This window comes from Colobus angolensis, unplaced genomic scaffold (assembly GCF_000951035.1).
Source record: "Colobus angolensis palliatus isolate OR3802 unplaced genomic scaffold, Cang.pa_1.0 Scaffold387, whole genome shotgun sequence".
NCBI classification, from domain to species: domain Eukaryota; kingdom Metazoa; phylum Chordata; class Mammalia; order Primates; family Cercopithecidae; genus Colobus; species Colobus angolensis.
This window is the reverse complement of record NW_012117232.1, coordinates 124,288-147,286: the sequence shown is the minus strand read 5'-3', so window position 1 is coordinate 147,286 and position 22,999 is coordinate 124,288. Positions and strand designations below refer to the sequence as shown.

At 42.4% G+C, this 22,999-nt stretch overlaps 1 protein-coding gene across 1 annotated transcript in view; it reads left to right on the top strand.

Annotated features, from left to right (window-relative positions):
- Positions 1-22,999, top strand: part of ARHGAP17 (Rho GTPase activating protein 17) — a 103,121-nt gene that overhangs the window by 50,859 nt on the left and 29,263 nt on the right. The window contains exons 5-14 of the mRNA XM_011954619.1: positions 1,559-1,670; positions 1,908-1,984; positions 5,989-6,100; positions 10,026-10,094; positions 10,252-10,333; positions 15,255-15,382; positions 16,951-17,062; positions 17,637-17,718; positions 20,419-20,499; positions 22,315-22,428. Of these exons, the coding sequence (XP_011810009.1) occupies positions 1,559-1,670; positions 1,908-1,984; positions 5,989-6,100; positions 10,026-10,094; positions 10,252-10,333; positions 15,255-15,382; positions 16,951-17,062; positions 17,637-17,718; positions 20,419-20,499; positions 22,315-22,428 (969 nt within the window). The remainder of the gene's footprint in view (positions 1-1,558; positions 1,671-1,907; positions 1,985-5,988; positions 6,101-10,025; positions 10,095-10,251; positions 10,334-15,254; positions 15,383-16,950; positions 17,063-17,636; positions 17,719-20,418; positions 20,500-22,314; positions 22,429-22,999) is intronic.

Here is a 22,999-nt window from a genome sequence, read left to right as displayed (position 1 = left end):
TCTTTCTTTTAGTAGGTGTCAGGCTGGAGTTGGATGGCAGAAAGGGCCATTAACAAAAAAGCAACTGATAGGATCAATGCCTATTCTCCTAATCTTGGACAGAAAGAACCTGGTCCCTTCTGTGTTCCAGGTGTCAGCTCAGATTTAGAAACTCTGACCAGACCCTTTCAGTTCTTAGAGTCACATCCTTTACACGTGGTCACCAAAACATCCGTGGTAGTTATCTAAAAAGAGTGTATTTTCTGAATTATTGGATTTTTTTTTTACAATTGGCGTGTATTCTTTAAATAATTTTAAAACACAGGTAAGAACAAAGCAGTTTTTATTGTAGGAGGGAAGGTATACCCTTCCCTCTGTCTGCTCCTGCCGTGAGGCTGGTATCCTCTAGCTCTGTCTGCTCTCTCTGGCTGTGAAGTAGGCCCTGCTTCCCAGCGGGATGAGACCTTCAGGCTTTTCAGTCCATTTCTCAGCATCTGCAGTTCTCTCGCTGTCCTTTGGAGAATAGTTTCCTCCCACTCTTCACCATTTCTTTCTCCTGTCTGCTGCCATGTTTGGGGGCCCTGGGAGGAGCATGGCCTGTGCCCACCTGCCAGCATCCTCCTTCCCTCGAGCCTGGAAGTTTTTCCTGTTGGTGCTTCCTCATTCTATGGCCATCCTCATCACACCAGAGTGATACTGTGTGCTAGCATGGTTATAAGTGTTTTCCAAGTAATAGCTCATTTAATCCTCAAAACAACCTAGGAGGTAGGTCATATCAGCACTTAGAACCATGTTAACACACAACATCACTCCCGTTTTACAGACGAGGTTACTGACAGAGAGGGCAGGGAAATTGCCTGAGGCTACACAGCGGGAGAAGAGCAAAGCCTGTATTCAGACTTGGGCAGCTTGGCACCAGAGAGCATGTTCCTGACTACGACACCATGGCCACCCCACACCAGTGCCACATACATTTGTGGTGTCAAAAGGATCCCACAGAGAGCTTGCAGGGGAAGGCGGGAAGGGAAGGAGAGGGAGGGAGGGATAGAGACTGTGGAGTTATATCACTGCACATATAGTTTGTGTGATATCAGCTGCATGTTTGCAAGAACACTAAAAGGAAACATGGTATTCCTGTAACAGGGCCCTTAAGTATTAGCTGGCTATCTCATCTGCATAGCAGAAAGGGAGCCTGGCCAAGGCTGGCCTCAGAGACATAAGATAACATGTAATGACCATAATGTCTAATTTAAAAGATTTTCAGAGTATTTTGTGAACACTTGGTTTTCACCTGACTTGAGAATTTAATTCTTGAGTAATTTGTTATCTCACTGTTCACACATCCCTCTGCCACCCCCACACACAAAGTGCATGCCTGAGACAGTCATTTTTATTTTAAAGCACATATCTGTGGACTCATGTTTTAGGCAACACCCTAAATTTATAATGTTTTAAAGGCTGTGTTAGGTAGCACCCTAATGCATTCCTGTCACATGGCAAGCAGTGCTGCATCCACACGATAATCCAGTGCCTGATTTCATGAGCACATGCTCTTTGTTGGGGTGTCTTGTTTTTAAAGGAAGATGCTGGAGACGTGTGGAGATGCTGAGAATCAGCTGGCTCTGGAGCTCTCCCAGCACGAAGTCTTCGTTGAGAAGGAGATTGTGGACCCTCTGTACGGCATAGCCGAGGTGGGTGCTTCACCGTGCAGCATGGAAGAGCCAAGAGTGCTGTGGGCTGGACAGTGAATGTTAAAATTTTAACAGTAGTTGCTGGCTTTAACATACACTTCTTTTTGGAAATAAGGGGAGTCAATCGAAGGTACAAAATCCTTTGCCTTAGAGAAAAAAGTTTGTAAATACTGTCCTTTAAAATGGTTGACCTAAAAGCCCCGAAGTGCATCCCATTTGGTGTGTTCTTCTTTTTAGGTGGAGATTCCCAACATCCAGAAACAGAGGAAACAGCTTGCAAAATTGGTGTTAGACTGGGATTCCGTCAGAGCCAGGTAACAGACGGCTTGAGCCAGCAATGCAGCATTGTGTCCCATTCCCAGCACCGGGGAAAGGAAGACCACTGACAATAGACACAATAGAAGTGGTCACCAATTTGTGCATTTGACCCCCAGACTGGGTGCCAGCCTGCCAGCACTCCCTATAGGCCTCGTTCTCCCAAGCGTGGCAGTGGGGTTGTCGTTAGAACATCCTGTTCTTAGCGAGCCAGCAGTGAAAGGAAATAATCTAAGGAAAATGAAGTGAGTATATTTAACGGCAGAGGGAATGGTGGCAGTTCTGAGAGCCCAACTCTTAAGAGTGTAGGAATAAACACATCTGTGGCCCTAACAGCTCATGAGGGTCCCGCTGTGTCACAAACCCTGTGTACTTGTAATACCTTCAGTACCAAGAAAGGAGGCACTCACATGGCAGGAACTCATGTAAACCAATGTAGCCAAATCAACGCTGTTGATGTGGGGACTGATGTCAGCGAAGGAGTCTGTCATGATTCAGGCAGGACTGCTCCCTCTGCTCTGTCCTTGATGGAGTTTTTTGGCTTTTTTCTTTCCTTGTTTTTTTTTTTTTTTTTGAGACAAGGTCTTGCTCTGTTGCACCAGACTGGTGCGATCCTAGCTTACTGCTGCCTCAAACTCCCAGGTTCAAGTGATCCTCCTGCTGCAACATCCCAAGTAGCTGGGACTACAGGCACATGCCACAGCACCCAGCTACTTTTTAAAATTTTTTGTGGAGATGGTGTCTAGCTGTGTTGCCCAGGCTGGTCTTGAACTTCTGGCCTCAAGTGATCCTCCCACCTTGGCCTCCCAAAGCGTTGGGATTACAGCCATGAGCCTTGGTACCTGGTCTTCCGTGGAGTTTCTGTCACTGACTTACATGGCTTTCTTCTCAGGCATGTGACAATTGGGAATAGGGAAACAGGCACCACCAGCCTCAGTCCTGTTTCCTGCTTTATCACAAGGTTTGACAAACCTCTTGTGTAAGGGGCTGGATAGTAAATCTTTCTAGTGCTGCAGTTGCTCCCTGTTGTAACTGCTTAACTCTGCTGTTGTAGCATAAAGGCAGCTATGAGCAATGCATACATGAATGGGCATGGCTGTGTTCCAATAAAACTTTATTTACAAAAGCAGGTGGCTTGGCTGACCCCAGCTTTGTCAGCTCTTTTCATCCTTATTGCAGTCCTGTGAAGCAGATATGATTATTTCTGTTTGACAGATGTGTGGTGATAGAGCTGTCATTTATTGAGTTCTTCTGTGTCTGATGCTTCTATTACAGATTTATGGCTCTAATAAAAGGGCTGCATTTCCTTGTTTCTAAGAAGTGGTTGAATATTAGATGCATCACTGATTTAATATCAGGTGATTTGGAGAAAATAAACACCAGTTGATTAAACACACAAGTCAGTGGTGAAGATGAGTTGTGATTTAAGAAATGTTGAGATGAGAAAAGGTATATTTAGGAATTCACACGTGGTGAAGACTGCTAGTGCAATTACGAAGTGACTTACCTGACACTTGCCACATGCCAGGGATCGAGCTACTTTCATCGTATGTCGGCCCATTTGATTCTCCCGCCAGTCCATGTTCATTTGTTCATCTGTGTTTTCACCTGGTATCACTTGGGTGCTCAGTGTGCACCAGACTCTGTACTAGACTCTAAATGCATAGGCCTTTCCATGTGACTTGGAGGGAACAGGGTAGAGGTTAGTATAACATTCCCTACTTTTGAGAGGAGACTTGTTTTGCAGATAAGGGAGGGACCTGCATGTATTATCTGTATGACTTGCTTTGTGCCTTCAAGAGCATAAATTGCAGTGTTAGAATTCTGACAGCAAAGTCCACTGTCTCCTGGTCGTGTGTACGTGTGATGTTCTCTGTCACCTGGGCTGGAGTGCAGTGGTGTGATCATAGCTCACTGCAGCCTTAAACTCCTGGGCTCAGGGGATCCTCCTGCCTCAGCCTCTCGAGTAGCTGCATGCCACCACACCCAGCTACGGTGTTTTTTTTTTTTTAAAGATGGAGTCTCTCTCTGTCACCCAGGCTGGAGTACAGTGGCACAATCTTGGCTCACTGCAACCAAGACGCCGGGTTCAAGCGATTCTCCTGCCTCAGGCTCCTTAGTAGCTGGGATTACAGGCATGCGCCACCACACCTGGCTAATTTTTGTATTTTTAGTAGAGACAGGGTTTCACCATGTTGACCAGGCTGGTCTCAAACTCCTGATCTCAGGTGATCTGTCTGCCTTGGCCTCCCAAAGTGCTGGGATTACAGGCGTGAGCCACTGCACCCAGCCCCAGCTTTTTATTTTTAGTAGAGACAAGGTCTCAGTATGTTGCCCAGGCTGGTCTCAAACTCCTGGCCGCGAGTAAACCTCTCTCCTTGACCTCCCACAGTGTTGGGATTACAGGTGTGAGTCACCACGCCTGGCCTGTATGTGTAATTGGAATCTGTGTAGCTGGGAGTGCAGGTCACCCTGCGATACATTTTTGCTCAAGAGAAAGAAGAATGTTCTAATGATTAATTAAACAAGGCAGCAAATGCTCCCTCACTAGAGTTGGTTGAGCAGTATTATAGATGTTTATCTGACAGGAATTTTGCACCTCGAGTGCGTGTATCCCATAGGTGATTTTAATACTGATTCTTGATCTTGCATTCACGGTCTTATTCACTTAATCACAGTAGGTGTTGGAGAAGCTAAAACAATTAAATATTTCTACTTTTACTCATTCCTCTTGCTTTTCCCTGGACAAAAAGTGGTAATAATTAAGTAGAAATCCATTATATGCCAGACATCATATGCGTGCATATGCATTTTTCTCGCCTTTCCTCCTCATGACAATTCCGCAAGGCAGACAGTGTGAGTTTTGTAGATGAGGCAACTGAGATGCATAGAGGCTAAGTCACCAACTAGGTCACATAACTAGTCGAGATAAAGCTGAGCTCCAAACTTGGACATGTCAGACTCTGAAGTCTATGCTGCTTTCACAACATAGCATCTCCAGTTTTGCTTTGGTGGACTTGCTGAAGCCTTTTGGTGGAGGAGTGTGTCACGTCAGGAACACGAAGTGGGCAGAACATAGCATTTTGGGGCACTGCAGCAATCTAGAAAGTTTAGTAAGTAGCTAACATGGGTTTTCATGCTGCATTTTATAACATCTGTGTTTACATTTAAAGTGATAGAGCTTTCCACAACACCAGACATACCCATTTTCAAACAGAAGATCAAAGCACATTTGAAAATCAGAAATTGTTTCCTGTGATTATTTCCCACTTATCCCCTATTATTACTATAGTTTCTTTTTTTTTTTTTTTTAGTGCTTTTATTGCTATTGATTAATGCCTACATTATTATTGTTATTGTTGTTTGTAGACATGGAGTCTTGCTGTGTTGTCCAGTCTGGTCTCAGACTGATCCAGCTCAAGTGATCCTCCCACCTTAGCCTCCCAAAGTGTTGGGATTACAGGCGTGAGCCACTGCACCCAGCCTGAGAGCTACACTATTGAAGTTCTGGCTTTTACTTGCTGAAAGTAATCATAGGTCACAGATGGTAGTATGGTAGTAGAAAGAGCCACAGGAAGTTCTCAGAAGCAGGAGCCGATTCCTAGTGGCACAGGGAACATTTCGGCTCAAAGCAAGAAAGCAAGGAGACCACCTTGCTCTCCTCCAGTGGCAAGGATTCCATGATTGGCCACCACAAGAAAGGGATTCCATGGATTTTTCTCCAGTAGTGGAGTTTGTGTGAGACAAGATGTGGTTGGTTATGCTCAAAGCAGATAACTACTCCTGGCACTATGAGAGTCCTGTCATGGTGGGAAGCTAACGTCTCCTTTTGCCTGCTTCTGTTCTTAGAGGATAAGCTCAAGAGAAGTTGGCATCCTGGGCAGTGATACCCCTTCCAGGTAGAATCAGTTTTGAGGAAGGATCTATCTCCACTAGGTCCTACCTCCAGCTGTTGAGTATACACAGCTGGTTCTCAAATGCTGGCAACCCCATTGTTTTGCAGGTGGAACCAAGCTCACAAATCCTCAGGAACCAACTTTCAGGGGCTTCCATCAAAAATAGATACTCTAAAGGAAGAGATGGATGAAGCTGGAAATAAAGTAGAGCAGTGCAAGGTATGAGAATTCCTTGATAAATGTGTACTTGCATCTTTCTTTTCGGTTTTTGCAAATGAGGGATGAAAGTTCAAATGTAAGTTATTTAATGTTTTAAATAATTTCTATCAGTATTTTGAGTGATTTTAAAGGTAGGTTTTTTTCTTTCTTACTGTCTGAGACTCTATTATTTTATGATCAGAATAAACATTTTAAATTCAAATAGGATATTTTTAAAAACTTGACAAGATGTCTAAGCTTACTTAAAGATGAAGTCAGAAAAAAGGAAAGAAAACCATAGCAAAACATGTAATAAAGTTTCAGCAATTAAAAATGCATAAGAAAATCAAAGAAAAGAAGTAAAACTGTATAAGAAGAATTAAAATACATCAGTGAAATAGTATAGGTTTTCTGGAATGAATGCTGTAATGTAGGATTTAATATACAGCAAGTGGCTCATACATCCTTGGAGAAGATAAGGATTACTTTTAAAATGTTGCTTGAACAATTGGTTTGTAATCTGGGAGAAATAGAGCTTTTTATCTCATAAATTATAGATAAATTAGGTGGTCACGTGATCTCATTCTTTCTGCATCCACCTGTGTAGATAGATGTTCATTCTGAATGTTATTTGAGGTGGTAAATTATTTGAGATGGTAAAGGAATAGGTCTTTGGGGAGTCTCTAGACTAGAGTCTAAGTCTGCATTGACTTAGATTTTTCCTGCTCTTATTTTTCATTGTTTTAAAAAAATTATTTTTTTTTATTTCATGCTAATGTTAAAACTGTTATATTTTAGTTCATTTAGGTCATGACATACTTTGCTTTTCAAAGTAGCAAACCTTGATCAGTTAACTGTAGTTAAATGACTTGTTTAAAATAATATAGTGGGTAGAAATATAATAAAAATATAAAAATAATATAGTGGGTAGAAATTAAAACTAAACTCACAAAGTTATGCCATTGTTTTAAAACGTTTTTATGTTTAAAAGATGATATTCAGATACATGCTTCTAGTAAAATAATGTCACAATGGCTTATTTGTGGTCCAAAGAGTTGTAGCTTTGTCAGTATCATTTACCCAGCAGTCTTCTTAATATCTGGTCTAACCTAGCTCTTGGCTATTGCACACAAATTTGGGTAGAAGTTTGGGAAGTCATCATGAGCTGATGTCTCTTCTCTCAACTTCCACAACACTTGTCAGTACTTCAAATGGTTAAAACTTATGGAAGTATTTTCTGCCTCCTTCTCTGTTTATGCTTACCTTGTGGGTAATTTCCTCAGATCTATGTTCTGTTTCACTGTTTTTCTCTTTAGCTGTGTCTGGTCTGCTACTCAAATAACATTGAGTTTTTAATTTCATTGACTATATTTGTCGTTTCTGAAGTTCTAATTATTTAAATCTGCCCTTTTTGATACTACATTATTCTTTTCTAGTGTTTCTTGTAAATCATTTTAAATATACTTATTTGATAATTTCTGTTAATTCTGTTCTGAAATTTTCTGTGAGAGTGGTAGGAGTTTGCTTATGGTGGATTATTTCCTCATGTGTTTTGTAATTATTGTGAAGTAATTTTAAGAGGGGCTTTATCTGTGGGACTATCAGGGATTGGGAATGAGGCTTCCCAGAGAGTATTACCAGTCCACGTCCATTTTTAATTAAACTTAAATCAGTTTGGGGTTTCTGGGACCACATGTCAGTAAATTTAAACTTCAAATCCTCATGAAAGCAAGTCTGTGTTTGTGAAATCTCTCGGCCAATGTTTCTCAGACCTAAAGCCCATTTCAAAACAGATGTACTTCCCTGTCATTTCCATGTGATGCTAAGTGCATTTGTTCTAATCTGTTCTTTCGTTTAGAGTACAGTTCTTCAGGAATCTTATCTTTATGCATGATACATGTATACTTGTTTCTCCTTACCAGGCCCCAAAGCTTCAAACACTTTGGTCACCAAGACTGGCACAAACCTGCCCCAGGTCATCCCCAGCTTCCATTGATGCTTAGCTTTCTGACTTTTTCTTTCTTTCTGCTTCTTCTTCTTCTTTCCCTCTTTGTGTGTGTGTGTGTGTATGGTGGGGTTGAGGGGAATCAAGGAATTTACTTTATTGCTTTCCCAGTTATTCTAAAAGGGTGTTCATTACTCCTAACTAGCATTTCCAAGTTTTTATCATAAATGGGAGGCCCTTCACATTAATTTGTGTACCTTGATGCCAAAAACAGAAGTCATTACATTAAAAAAAAACTCTCTCTACATATGTATTTTCCAGCATATAAATGTTCATATATATAATTCCTATGTATATTTATATTTGAAGATTGAAAATACATACCTAATTGCCTAATCTGTCACTTAAAATTTTTTTTTTGGGCGGGTGCAGTGGCTCACGTCTGTAATCGTAGCACTTTGTGAGGCTGAGGGGGGAGGATCACTTGAGGTCAGGAGTTCAGAACCAGGCTGATCAACATGACGAAACCCCATCTCAATTAAAAAATAGAAAAATATTAGCTGAGCATGGTGGTGTGCACCTGTAGTGCCAGCTACTCAGGAGGCTAAGGCAGGAGAATTGCTTGAACCCGGAGATGGAGATTGCAGTGAGCCGAGATTGCGCCACTGGACTCCAGACTGGGCTGCAGTGCAAGCAAGACTCCATCTCAAAAAAAAAAAAAAAAAAAAAAAAAGGTTTTTGTGTTTTGTTTTTTTTAACTTAGAGACTAGATCTAGCCCTGTTGTCCAGGCTGGTCTCAAATTCCTGGCTCCAAGCAGTCCTCCCACCTCAGCCTCCCAAAGTGCTGGGATTGTAAGTGCGAGCCACCACACTCAGCCTGTCACTGTTTACAAGATTATTTAAGTTTTATATATGTAATTAATTTACATTAGGATATGAAAAAGTGTAAAACAGTATACTATGACGTCTTCCGTCCACCATTATCCTCCTTCTGCCTAATTTCCATTGCTCTCAGTAGGTAATAACTGCTACTAATTTCTTGTTTTTTTCATCAAGACATATTTTTATACATATGTGACAATAACAATATGACATTGCTGAGTGTGGTGACTCAGGCCTGTAATCCTAGCACTTTGGGAGGCTGGGTTGGGCAGATCACTTGAGGCCAGGAGTTTGAGACCAGCCTGGCCAACATAGCAAAACCTTGTCTCTACCAAAAATACAAAAAATATGGTGGCACACGCCTGTAATCCCAGCTATTAGGGTGGCTGAGACAGGAGAATTCCTTGAACGCAGGAGGTGGAGGTTTCAGCGAGCTATGATTGTGCCACTGCACTTCAGCCTGGGTGACAGAGTGAGACTCTGTCTGAAAATAAAAATAAAAACAAAATAAAAATATGACATACTCTTCCACCCCATTTTTTTTTTTTTTGGAGACGGAGTCTCACACTGTCGCCCAGGCTGGAGTGCAGTGGCACAGTCTCGGCTCACTGCAAGCTCCACCTCCCAGGTTCATGCCATTCTCCTGCCTCAGCCTCCCGAGTAGCTGGGACTACAGGCGCCTGCCACTACGCTTGGCTAATTTTTTGTATTTTTGGTAGAGACAGGGTTTCACCGTGTTAGCCAGGATGGTCTCGATCTCCTGACTTTATAATCCACCCACCTCAGCCTCCCAAAGTGCTGGGATCACAGGTGTGAGCCACTGCGCCCAGCCATTCCACCCGTTTTTAAACCCAAATGTTAATAATACACCATAAGTAATGCTCTGTACTTTGCTTCTTAACCAGCTGTGTTAAAAATGTATCTTGGAGATCTTTCTGTGTCAGTCATGTGAGAAGCTTCCTTATTCTTTCCGTATGGTTGTACCAGGCAGTTGATGGACATTTAATCTGTGGCGCTTTGCATCACTTTTTCATCTAAGAGCTCACAGAGATTGTTCTCAGGTGCCATTTTGTTTCACTTCTTTTTTCTTCAGTAACGTCTCCTCTTCCATTTACCCAGGATCAACTTGCAGCCGACATGTACAACTTTATGGCCAAAGAAGGGGAGTACGGCAAATTCTTTGTTACGGTAAGCAGCTTCCCTTGACAAAATGTTAAAGCGTTGTTAAAATGGAGTCATTTTAGTTTTTTGCAAAAGATTTCATTTTTAGTTTTGCTCAGCCATTGTGTGTGTGTCCATCCGATGCTAACGTTACTTTTGTTTTTGAATGTGGGTCTGTTCTCAGTTATTAGAAGCCCAAGCAGATTACCATAGAAAAGCATTAGCAGTCTTAGAAAAGACCCTCCCCGAAATGCGAGCCCATCAAGGTAATGTAACCCGCGTGCGGCTGATGCTTCCTTCTTGCCTCTGCCACCTCTGCCTGGGTTCTTCTTCACCCTGACTCCTCTGCATGCACGTCCTTGGGATAAAGCTTGTCTGCCTAGGAGGGTACTGTGTCCCAGCATAATTTCATCTTCCTTGCTGCATTCTCTAACTTCTTCCAAACCCAAATTAACATACTAATAGAACATTCGTAGTTCTTCTGAAACCTTCAGTTGAAGAGAAAGCTGGCCTCTTTGGGGGAGTGCCTGTGTGTTCGCCCATCTTCTAGAGGCTTGAAAAAGTCCAGCATTGAATGATCCTTTTGCACATCAGTTATTTGTTCCACAGGACTTAATTCTGGCCGTGTGACTCTGAGAGCATCCATTCTAGGGAAAATATTTTGGACTTTCCAACAGAGAAGCCAGTACTTGATGCCACATCATGCACGTCCCACTTAATAACAAGTGTGATTGAATCCTAAGAGCGTGGTCACTTCTTTCAGACTCCTCCTTTGTCTTTATACTAAGCTTTTGTTCTTCTCAGCACTAATATTTTGCCTGTCATATTCAAGCACACTGCAGATTTTATCTGCAAGTTAAGTGCAGACTGAACTTTCCCCTTATGTTGAGTTTTAAGTTGGGCATCTAAAGCTTTTTTTTTTTTTTCTCCCTAAAGTTTTTGATGCTGTGTCTCTCTGATTTACCATTAGAGCATTTACTGGCAGAGATGGCACAAGTGGTTGAGTCAGAAATTGCTCAGCCATCCTTGGATCTATTTCACCTGTGGTATATACGTGACATTTGGAGCTTATGCTCCTCTGCAAAACCACTGGTCTTGAGCTAACAGCTGAGTAGGATGACTTCGTGATTTTGAGACTGAGCGTGTGTGTGTGTGTGTGTGTGTGTGTGTGTGTTGCGGGGGGGTATGGTTTGTGGAGGTGCATACATACCAGCACCTTCAAGAATGCCACTTCTTCTCCCCCTGAATTCCAAGAGATCCTCACAGGTTCTGGCTTTGTGCCTGAAAGGTTTTGGATTATGGAATTATAAAATTTTATGTCTTGACTGATCAGATAGTCACCTCTTCAGCATTCTCAGGTGCAGTGTGTCTGATATTCTCAGCCATTGCCCTTGCCTTCCCAAATAATCAAGAGTCCTAGTTCATGGAGGATAGCGTTGAGTCACAATGCAAAGGAATGAGGTCTCTGGAAAATGTTCCCACCTTCTTAGGGACCGACTCTTGCTGGGCAAGTTCAGAGCATCAAGAAAATATATTTATGAGATATCTGCTGTGGGCTGGTCCCTGCATAGGACAAAATAGTAGACAGATCATCATTGTAACCTTTGAGTGACTTAGAGTCTGATTTGAAAGAGGTGATTAACAAGAGGAAAAACAAGAAGATTGGATTTTTTGAGCATTTTTTTTTTTAAGAGACAAGATCTCACTCTGTTGCCCAGGCTAGACTAGAACTCTCATTCTGTTTTTTTTCCCAAGGGTATTTTCCCTAGAGAAATATGTCAGGAAGCCATGGAGAGCGGGGATGGGGCAGGGAAGAGGTTAGGATGGAACAGCCCGTGGAGGAAGTGCGATTTGTCCTTCTTGCTGAGGTCACCCTTCACGAAGTTGCAGTTCAACCCCTCCCACCACTGCCTGTCTTTGTACCTGCCTCTCACCTTAGTTCTATCTCTTCTTTCCTTGCTGTCTTCTCTGTTTTCAGAAAGACTTAGCTTGTCCTTACTATATAAAAAAAGTGTGACCTCCCTCCACGACCCCCTCACCTCCGTGGACTCCGTTGTCACATTCATGGTCAGTTGGTGGTAATCTGGTGCCTTCCTGACCTGAACACAACACCCTGTTGAATCTGGTTCTCCTTCCTTTTTTCTGGTGGGCACTTCAGATGACCCCTTCCTGCCTGCCACCTGTATTTTCTTACTACCTTCCCACCCCTGAGTCCTTTGCAGTCTTGTGTCTACCCCCAATCACTCTGCTGTTTAGGAAAAAAGAGCACAGCATACTGCAGTTTTCAAAGGAGCAGCAACTACCCGTCAGATCCTGGCATTTGACCCAACATGGGCCATCTCTTCTTTGTTCACGTTTATCTCCTTGCACCACTTGACTACTTCTTTCATTGTGAGGACTCTGCATTGCTCCATTTCTTTTTAAAAATTTTTCTTCAAGAAGGATTATATATTGTTCTATTTCTGTCTCCTAGAAGTCAGCCTTTCTGAGGTCCAGTCCTTGCTCCTTTGTTCTTCTCTCCCACCCTCACTTCCTCGCCCCCTTTCCCCTAGAAATCCCTTCACTTGGACAACTTTGCCTCTTACCTGCATTTTAATCCTTGCAGCGTCCTAAGCATCGGTTCCCTCTGATGAACAGCCCTCACCTTAAACTCAAAAAGCAAACCAGTTCTCTCCCCACACCAACTGTCCCTTTCTCCCTGCTTGTCTCCCTCATATCACCTTTCCCCAAGTGATTCAGATCTTAACCTTGGAACCCTTTTCTCCTTCCTCTCTTCCATCCAATGCCTAAGTTCTGTCCATTTTGCCCTAGGCTCTGCCATCCTTTCTTCCCCTGGCCTGCTCTGCTCCATGCTCTCATGGCCTTGGCGTGAACTTGGGATAAGATGTAAATTCCCAGACTCACAATTCCTGATCTTTTCTCAGCCCATTGCCCCTCACAAAGATATGTTAGCCCATTTTTCAGCCTGTTTAATCTTTGTCCATCTCAGGAGACCCCCTCCAACCTCACTTCCTTTGAGAAGCCTTCTCTGACAACTTAAGCCAATGGCAAACACTTTGCCTCCTGATTTGTGCCAGCATTTATTGTCTACACCAGAAGTCGCAAACAGCCATATCTTTAAAAATTGTTAAAAGTTGGTTGTCATCATCTGAAAACCAGATGCTTTGATGTAACAATCCTGATTTCTGGCTTCTCCTGAAAGTTGAGAACATCTGGCAACACTGGCTCTGCTTTCCCTCGTGGCAGTGTTGGTTTGGTGCGGAGGAGTGGTTATCGCCTGTCGGCAGATTGTGCACTCCCAACAGGATTCGTGCCCCTGTGCTACCTAACTGGCTCCTCTAGACAATTGCATTTGCGACCCTCATCTATACCATCGATCTGCCATGACTTAGCAAATATGTCTTGTCTCATTACTGATTGTTCTGTGTTTACATGTTTGTCTTATATTCCCTTCACAATTCAGTTGCCCTCTCCCTGAGGGTGGGGAGTCTCTGTGAACTTCACATGTCTCCTACAGTACCTGGCACATAGTAGGTCTGTTGTTTAAGAGGCCAGTGCCTGAGGTGGAGTTTGCCTTATGACTTGCTTCTAGGTCAGTGGTTCTCACTTGTACCCTCTGCCAACATTATACCAGGCTTGGGGGTGGGATCCACTGTATCCAATGTTTACTAGAAAGTTCTAGCCGAGGTTTGAAGCATGCCCACCCCTTAACGTTACAGGGTTGGGCTTGTGGTGAAGGCAGTGGCAGGTGTCATTTGCAGAACTCCCCTGGGTGATTCCAGTGTATCCCCTAGTGGAAGGCTCACGTGGCCATTTTTAGCCTGTATTGTGAATCATTGCTTTAGATAAAAGGGACAAAGTATTTCAGGTAAGGTTTGACCTCTGGGAAGGTCCAGACCCCCGGATGCATTTTCTATTGGAAATTCCCCTGGCTGGTGCTGGGCTCCCCACAATTGTGAGAGTGGCTGGTGGCCCGCACCTCATTTTTGTCCCCGACCTCCCTTTCCCTCACCCCTTTCTTCAGTCTTTACCTCTTGCTCTTTCCATCCATTTTTACCTTTCCACAAACTCTCGGTTCTATGGTTTTGCTGGATTTTATTTTTCTTCCTTCCCCGTGTGCAAATCATGAGGGCCTCTATCCCTGCTATGACATAGGAGAGAGTGTAAGAGGACACGCTGGAGTACGTACTGCCTTCTTCCAACCCAGCTTTCTAACAGCACAGCTGCTAAGGGACCAGTGGCCAGTACAGGTGCAGAGAAGGACATGAACCCCTCCTGTTGTTGGAAAGATTTAAGTGTTTCTCCCTGGAGCAGTTTTCACAACTGGTTTGCCCTCCTTTGCTTCTGTGAGCTGCTCAGATACCACGGTATCTCTGCAGCTTGCACAGGCAGGCCAAACTCAACCAGATACTTCTTATTCTAATTCATATGTCCATTCTCTAAATTCTTCTATTTTACTGCTTCCTTGTATTTGTGCTAAGCTGCCTCATGACCTGAAGATAATCTAAAATATGGCTTTCCTGCCGTCAGCATAGCCTTCAGCTGCTTTAGGGCTGCAGATACTGCATTTCTTTCCACTCAGAATTTTTCGGAGCTGTTTGGGGATGCGGCGTTCTGAAGCACTGCATGCCGTGGAGATGTCGCATCTGATGGAGAGTAACTGCAACGTGGAGAGTTCACGTTGGCCATCTCCAGTCTTGTATGACAGATGCTTAACTTGTGTTTGAAATTTTCAGAGATTATTTCCATTTTTTCATAGCAAAGAGTCTATTTCTTGTCCCCTAGCTAGAAGGCTTTGCATGGCTAGAATAAATTTCTTTTCAACGAAACAGTATGCTCTGGCGAATCTTCCTTTTAGTGCAAGGCAGCCCACGAAACCCACTGGCGTGTGTTACTGAAGCGTGGTGCAGGTGCAGCGCACCACTGCAGCTTCTAGGCAGCCTGAGTTGGGTGCCATCTAGGTGCGCTCAGGCTTCTGTTCCACAAGTAACTGCCCCAGCCTGGTCCATAGTTTGTGCTGCTCCAGTAGATGGCAAATAACAAAAGCAAATAGAACAGATGTATCCCCTCTTCCCAGAGCCTCAGCTACCAGTCTGCTAGAAAAGTGCGTTGGGTAGTTTGGGGAGAAAATAGCTTGGTAATGCCATGAGTTTGTTGGGTGTCTAACTGAACAATTTGCTGCTCTAGATAAGTGGGCGGAAAAACCAGCCTTTGGGACTCCCCTGGAAGAACACCTGAAGAGGAGCGGGCGCGAGATTGCGCTGCCCATTGAAGCCTGTGTCATGCTGCTCCTGGAGACGGGCATGAAGGAGGAGGTGAGGGGAGCTTCGTGATCCTGTGCACCAAGTCTCCATGCCCCTTTTTCTGCCCAGAGCACCATGCTCCCCACCAGCCCCCTGTCCGCCCCTCCCTTAGTTATATAGCTGTTGTCTGTTTTGTGTAAAACACTGGCTTTCAAGCTTTTGTCACCATGATCCATACTTTAAATTGCAACCCTGGTCCTTATGATACCTATCTGCCTGTGAATGAAACAAAGGTTTTACAGAACAATATTTATCTTTCCTGCTTGTGGTACACCCTGACCTCTTCGTGCCCTGTTTGATTGTTTCATTTAAAACTCTGGTTGTGATTTGTGACAGTAGATTTCGTGACACACTAATGGGCTAATGAGCTTTAGTTTGCATAGTATTATGCAATGTTTTTGGGTGGGGATCATTTACATATTTAATTTTACAGGATTTTTACCCCAAACCTCCCATGAACCAAATAAGGGAGTTTTTATTACTCTTCTTGTATAAATAAGGAAGTCAGCATGCAGGGAGTTTACACCAGGTCAGAGCCAGAATCAAAATGCAAGACTTTTTTTCCCCCTTTTTAAAACTTTGTATTGAAATAGAACGTACACACAGAAAAGCATACATATCACAGGTGCACAGCTTGATGCGCTTGCATGACTAAACCCACCCATGGAATTGGCACTCAGATCAAAGAACACCCCGGAAGCCATCCTTGTGTTTGCTTCCAGCCACTCCCCTTCTAACAGCCTAGGTTGGTGCTTTTTGTCTGGGGCCAGATTTGCTCCCCAGGAGACATTTGTCAAGGTCTGGAGGTATTTTTGATCATGACAACTGAGAAGAGGAGGTGTTACTGTCATCTAGTAGTAGATAGAGGCCATGTGTATATTCGTCCGTTCTCACACTGCTATAAAGAACTACCTGAGACTGGATAATTTATGATGAAAAGGGCTTGAACTGACTCACAGTTCCACAGGCTATACAGGAAGCATGGCTGGGGAGGCCTCGGGAAACTTACAGTCATGGCGGCAGGTGAAGGGGAAGCAGGCACAGTGTTGACGTGGTGGAGCGGGAGGGAGAGAGCGAGCGCGCGTGCAAAAGGGGAGTTGCCACACACTTTCAAACAACCACATCTTGTGAGAGCTCACTCACGATCACAAGAACAGCAAAGGGGAAATCCACCCCCATGATCCAGTCACCTCCCACCAGGCCCTGCCTTCAACACTGGAGATCATAATTCCACATGAGATTTGGATGGGGACTCAGAGCCGAACCGTATCAACATGGATGCTGCTAAACATCCCACAGGGCACAGGACAACCTCCAACAAAAAATAATCCAACCGAAAATGTCTGTAGTGCTGAGGTCAAGAAATTCTGCCTAGATTAATTTTCTTCCTGCCTGTCCCTGTGCTTGCGTACATGCTCAGCCCTCGTCATTGCTCCTGACAGCCCTGCGGGGCAGGCAGTACCACCGCCGTCATAGATAAGAGCTGAGCACAAGTCGGGAAATCCCCATCCGAACACACTGCCGCTTAGTCTGAGTCTCCCAACCTGCTCTTGATGCTGATGGCTTTTCATTATCTTTAGGGCCTTTTCCGAATCGGGGCTGGGGCCTCCAAGTTAAAGAAGCTGAAAGCTGCTTTGGACTGTTCTACTTCCCACCTGGATGAGTTCTATTCAGACCCCCATGCTGTAGCAGGTGAGTGCCAAAGACTGTCTGCAAATCAAGTCACCCTCAAGGCAGTGGGCAGGTTCTGTCTCAGACAGATGGTCAGTGAAAATCCAATTTCAATTATAGGTTTAAGCGACAAAACCGAAGTGGCCTCTTGCTACAATTCCTTAGTGTATATTAATGTAATGTTCACATGTGTCTTCTTTACTCCTTTTTGTTTTTCTGTTTTCTTGATGATTAAAGGAGGAAGTAGCTTATAATGCAAATATGTGGAGACATACTTGTATTTTCTTCCCATCTTTCATAGTCTCCCCCCACCAAATTAACATCTACCCAGAGAAATTATGTCTATTAAGGGAATGACTTTAAAACTAAATTTATTGGTAATTAATCTCTTAAAACATTGTTTTTGCAAGAGATTGAATTTGTTTTATGAACATTTTAGTCTCTAACCACTCTTGCCAACTTACGATTTGTTATATACACCTTGGAAGATTGTAATTGAGATCATTTCGATCTGCAAAATAATATTCTTATATTATTCCCAAGATTCTTAGCCTTACTCCTTTTTCATACTCAAAGAGAGTGTTAATGATTTCAGGTGCTTTAAAATCCTATTTACGGGAATTGCCTGAACCTTTGATGACTTTTAATCTGTATGAAGAATGGACACAAGTTGCAAGGTAAGTGTAAAGAACGCAGAGTTGTAAAGGGAATGATGTGATATTGTGCCCTATTTGTAAATCATTTTATTCTCAGGGATCATAACATTAAAATAGCATATTTGTTAAATAATACATGTCTCAGCTCTTATTTATGTTTAGAATAAAAATATCGAGTAATGTAATTATTAGTGTAGGAAAGTCACCACTTAGGCATTGGTTTAAATTTGTGTTACGTGGATGAAGACATAGAGTGGTATCCATATTAATGGATTTGCAAATTTCTAGCCCCCTTTATGTTGAAGAAAGCCCTGTAACTGGGGATATGGGTTATACTGACCCGTGGCAGTGTACCTTTTGAGCTGTATGCAAACTTACGTGTGCAGTGATACAGTTGGCCTTTAAACAGCATGAGGATTAGCAGCAGTGATACACTACATAATTGCAAATTCAAGTAATACTTTTAACTCGCTTAAAACAACTAATAGCATACTGTTGACTGGAAGCCTTACTGATAACGTAGTCAATTAACACATATTTTGTATGTTGTATGTATTATATACTGTATTCTTACATTAGAGTAAGTTAGAGAAGAAGTACTATTAAGAAAATTGTAAGGAGGAGACAATCTGTTTAGTATTCATTAAAGGGAAGTGGATCATCTTAAAGGTCTTCATCCTTGTTGTCTTCATGTTGCGTAGGTTGAGGAAGTAGAGAAAGTAAAGGGGTTGGTCTTGCTGTTTCAGGGGTGGCAGTTCATCTCTGAGTTTTTCACAGATCTCCAGGAATTTTCCTATATGTTTATTGAAAAAATTGCATGTAAGTGGATCCTGTGTTGTCAGCTGTATAATGATGACATTAATATTTACTGAGCATTTTCTTGTGCTCAGTACTGTGCTCATCTTTGTAGCTATTACCTCCTGTAATCTTTAATTAACATTGTAAAAGGCAGATGATGATGTGATCCACATTTTACAGAGAGGAAACCGAGGCTTGGGAGGGAACAGGGCCAGGATAGTAGCAAGTAATTGGCAGAGCTAGAATTCAAACCAGACACCCAAATGCTGTGTTTCTCTTTGTCCCTTTCCCTCCACCCTCAGCTTCAGTTTGTCTAGGAACAGTTGATTTTAAGCAGGACAGCTTTGTTTTAAAAGCCTAAAGGCTTCTGCTTGGCTGGCCAGCCCACCTCCTCGTCTTTTTTCTCACGGTACTGACTCCCCTCCTCTCCAGAGTGCCTACTCCTCACCACTTAGGGAAGAGGAACAAATGTCACCTCTGTTCTGTCCTCTTCCGTGTCTACAGACACTGCCCCTGTTCCCCTCAGGCAGGCCATGATCAAATAAGAGCCACTTATTTCTGATCAGTTATACTTCAGTGGATGTGAGTCCATCACTCATCTCTTTAACCAGGTTTTGCATTTGAGCTTTTCTTTTCTTTTTCCTTTTTTTTTTTTTTTTAGATGGAGTCCTACTCTGTCACCCAGGCTGGAGTGCAGTGGCACAGTCTAGAGTCACTGCAACCTCCACCTCCCTGGTTCAAGCAATTCCCCTGCCACAGGCTCCCAAGTAGCTGGGATTACCGGTGCCCGCCACCATGCCTGGCTAATTTTTTTGTATTTTTAGTAGAGACGGGGTTTCACCATGTTGGCCAGACTGGTCTCGAACTCCTGACCTCAGGCAATCCGCCTGCCTCGGCCTCCCAAACTGCTGGGATTACAGGCATGAGCCACTGCGCTCAGCCACATTTGAGCTTTTCTTTGTAACTGTGGAATGAGAGACTTTGTCCCTGGTAGATGGTGAGGTGTTCAAGTTCAGAGACAAGTTCTTAGTCATCACATATCTTTGGAACCCTGCCTGGGGACCAGCCTACTGTCGGTATTAATGTTTATGGGACAGAATTCAGTGGAATTCAACATCAGTGTTAGGTGAAAGAGAGTTGTGGGATTTCTTTTATTGGGTAGCCTTCTACCCAATAAAAGATTTCTTTGTTTATTACAAGCAAATAAACTTGTAAAAGAAGATGTCTGTCTGTTGGTATATTGATTCTATAGTTGAGAATTGTCAACATGGTGGGCTTCCATCCCAGTAACACATCAACTGGCCTCTAAAGTGTAATTATGTTTAATCCCTATCCGTACTCTCCAGAATGGTTCCATTCTGGAGGATGTTTCGAGTCAGAGTGGTGTTATGGAAGCCCCCCTGTCACTCTTGGTCCCTAGATGGCAGAGTTGGCCGTACTCTACAGGCTCCTCCCTGCCCCTTTTTTTATGTCTCTGCAATATGCCTCCATATTGTGCCCGTGGAGGGCAAGAGTTCTTACAGTTGCTTCACAACAGAAATGGGCTGCTTGGTGTGTAGCCGGTGTGCAGTATTGCAAGTGAGGAAAGGCCCAGAAGTCTGGGCGCCTGGGAGCTCAGCCCCCTGATCTGTGGTTTTGCCACAAAACCACCTCAAAATCGTTCAGCAGACGCCTAAACTCGTTCAGCAGAATCAACACTTACCCTGTTTTGCACATCCAGAGACTGAAGGTTAACCAACTGCACAGAATTAAACAGTTAATTGGTATTTGACTCTAAATCTGTTTATTTCCATAGTCTGGGCTGTTTTCCAAGTGTGCTTTCTCTGTCAAAATGGAGGCCTCACTTTTAGTATAGCATATTAATAAGGTATTACTAATCAGTGTTTTAATAAATTGTTATACTTAAAAGGTTTTTTTTCTCAGTGTGCAGGATCAAGATAAAAAACTTCAAGACTTGTGGAGAACATGTCAGAAGTTGCCACCACAAAATTTTGTTAACTTTAGGTATGTATGATTGAGCTACAATGACTCTGGAGTAAAGATAGGTTTAATGTCCAGCAGAGAAGTCATTTAATTCACGCATACTTGGCACATTAAAGAACAACAACAACAACAAAAAACACATCACTTTGGAGGGTAACTTGGGGCTGCTGGGAGTGGGATTTCATGTATATTATGATGAATTTGAAGCATCAGTATCACGCCTGACATTAATACATAAGTTGGCGTATTTTCCCACTGCAGCTATTAGCAATAAATTTCTTGTGAAAAGTTTGAGTGACCGTATGTTGGGTTTGGAGTCCAAATCGTTCAGTATGTTAAAGGCAAAATTAATCAATAGTTGTACGTTCTGTAGTGTCTTTTATGTATACTACTTAATTTATTTTAAAGTATAAAATCATCTTAATAAAATTTCAAGGAATGGAGATTATATATTACTTTGTGGAATAACTGTGGTTTTAAGAAAATTTACCATGGGATAAAACTTCCGTAATATAACTTCTGTTTTCCTTTTGACTTCATATGTAACTTTGAACAACTATAGAGAAAAGGGAAAAGTGGCCTCTGGGAATAAAGTCACTCAAAACCAAACAAGGAAAGTTTTCTGGGAGGACTTTCTAGAAAATTTTCTTTGTTTGGTTTTGAGTGACATTAAGTGACCAACCAAAATACTTTACAGGTAATATGTCTAGAATGTTACTTGTCCTTAAATTTAGCCTTGGGCTCTGCCACTAAGCTAAGCTACACACTCCTTTTTAAATATTCCCTTTGATTGATTTAACTTACCCAGCTTGGAATTAACAGATCCTCTTCCTCTATTCAGTGTATATGGTGAGAACTCAGTACTTCTTAGTATGTTGGGAGTTTGGCTCTTTATTTTGTTAATTTTACTCTGTAATTGTTACTAATTGATTTTTGAATAGGGAGCACATTCCCTTGGTTCAAAATTCAAAATTCAAAAGGTAGACAATGAAAAATCTCTCTCCTGTTCCCATACCCCAGCCACCCAGTTCCTCTCCTGAGATGCATCCAGTGTTTACAGTTTCTTATATATCCTCTCAGCGAGAGTTGATGTAGACATAAGCAAATACATTCATGTGTACATACTTGCCTACATATTTTTTCTCTCACACCCCCTTCTTTAAAAAGCTAAATGGTAGTGTATATTGTATACCTCATTCTCCCCCTCACGTTTTTTGCTTGACATCTTAAGATACTCGCTTAATACATCTTGGAGCTTTTTCCTTCTCAGTACGTTGTGTAATGATGGTTGCATAATCCTCCACTGTATGGATATACTGTGATTTATTTAACCAACTCCCTATTGATAGTCAGGTTGTTCTTAAGTTTTTGCCTTTATACGACTGTACTTATACATAAGCTATGTATATATGATAAATTGGATATTTTTATAATTCCAACATAAAGTATTTTCAAATACAGTTTCCTTTAAGCAATATAACTGTGTCTGTTTTTGTATTAAAAAATATTGAGCTCACTATTAACACATTATAACTTATAATAGGGCTAGAATAGATAGGACGTAGAGGAGAAATTGATTAGAGATATATAGCCAATAGAGGTTCAAATTGCTGAGATTTATACTTAACCTATTTTCTTCTTCCAAGCCCTAATTAGTCTGTTATCTGAAGCAAAGAACACAAGAACTGTATAAAATGCTTCACCTGAGCCAGATTCTGATTTAGGAACTCTCTGCAGTTAGCACCTGAGCAACCTGGGATTGTGCACCTGGGCAGGAAGAGAATATTCCAGAGCTATTTCAGAGGAGAAACCCTCCCCTTCTCTTTTAACCCCTAGATATTTGATCAAGTTCCTTGCAAAGCTTGCTCAGACCAGCGATGTGAATAAAATGACTCCCAGCAACATTGCGATTGTGTTAGGCCCTAACTTGTTATGGGCCAAAAATGAAGGGTAAGTCATCGTCCTCTGTATCACATCCTTTGAATTTCTTCTTTCCCACCTGTCGGGATGCATAGAAATGTAACTCGGGTTACACATTCTAGTTTAAGATCAATTCGAGGTATTCTGAAATTGGTTTTCTCATTCAGCCTATAATGTTCTTGGAACACAGCTGTGAGCTAGGTGCTGTTCCAGCTGATGGTGACACAAAGATGTGTGAGACACTGTCCCAGTTCTCAAAATGTCCCTGCTCTTAGGCAGTCAGATAGCTCAGTGGCTACAGTACAGTGATAAGAAAAATACACATATCCGTGTGTGTGTATATGATATTGTAGGAGGGGTAGCACTTTACTTCCACCCTCTTAGGGTATCTGGCTGGACCTGAGAACTAAATGGACGTAAGACAGGTTAACAGGGGAAAGCATACAGATTTTTACATTTTAATGCCCAGCAGAGAAGTCATTTAATTTATGCCTACTTAGCACATTAGTAAAAAAAGCACATCACTTTGGAGAGTAACTTGGGACTACTGGGAATGGGATTTCACGTATATATATATATATATATATATATATTTTTTTTT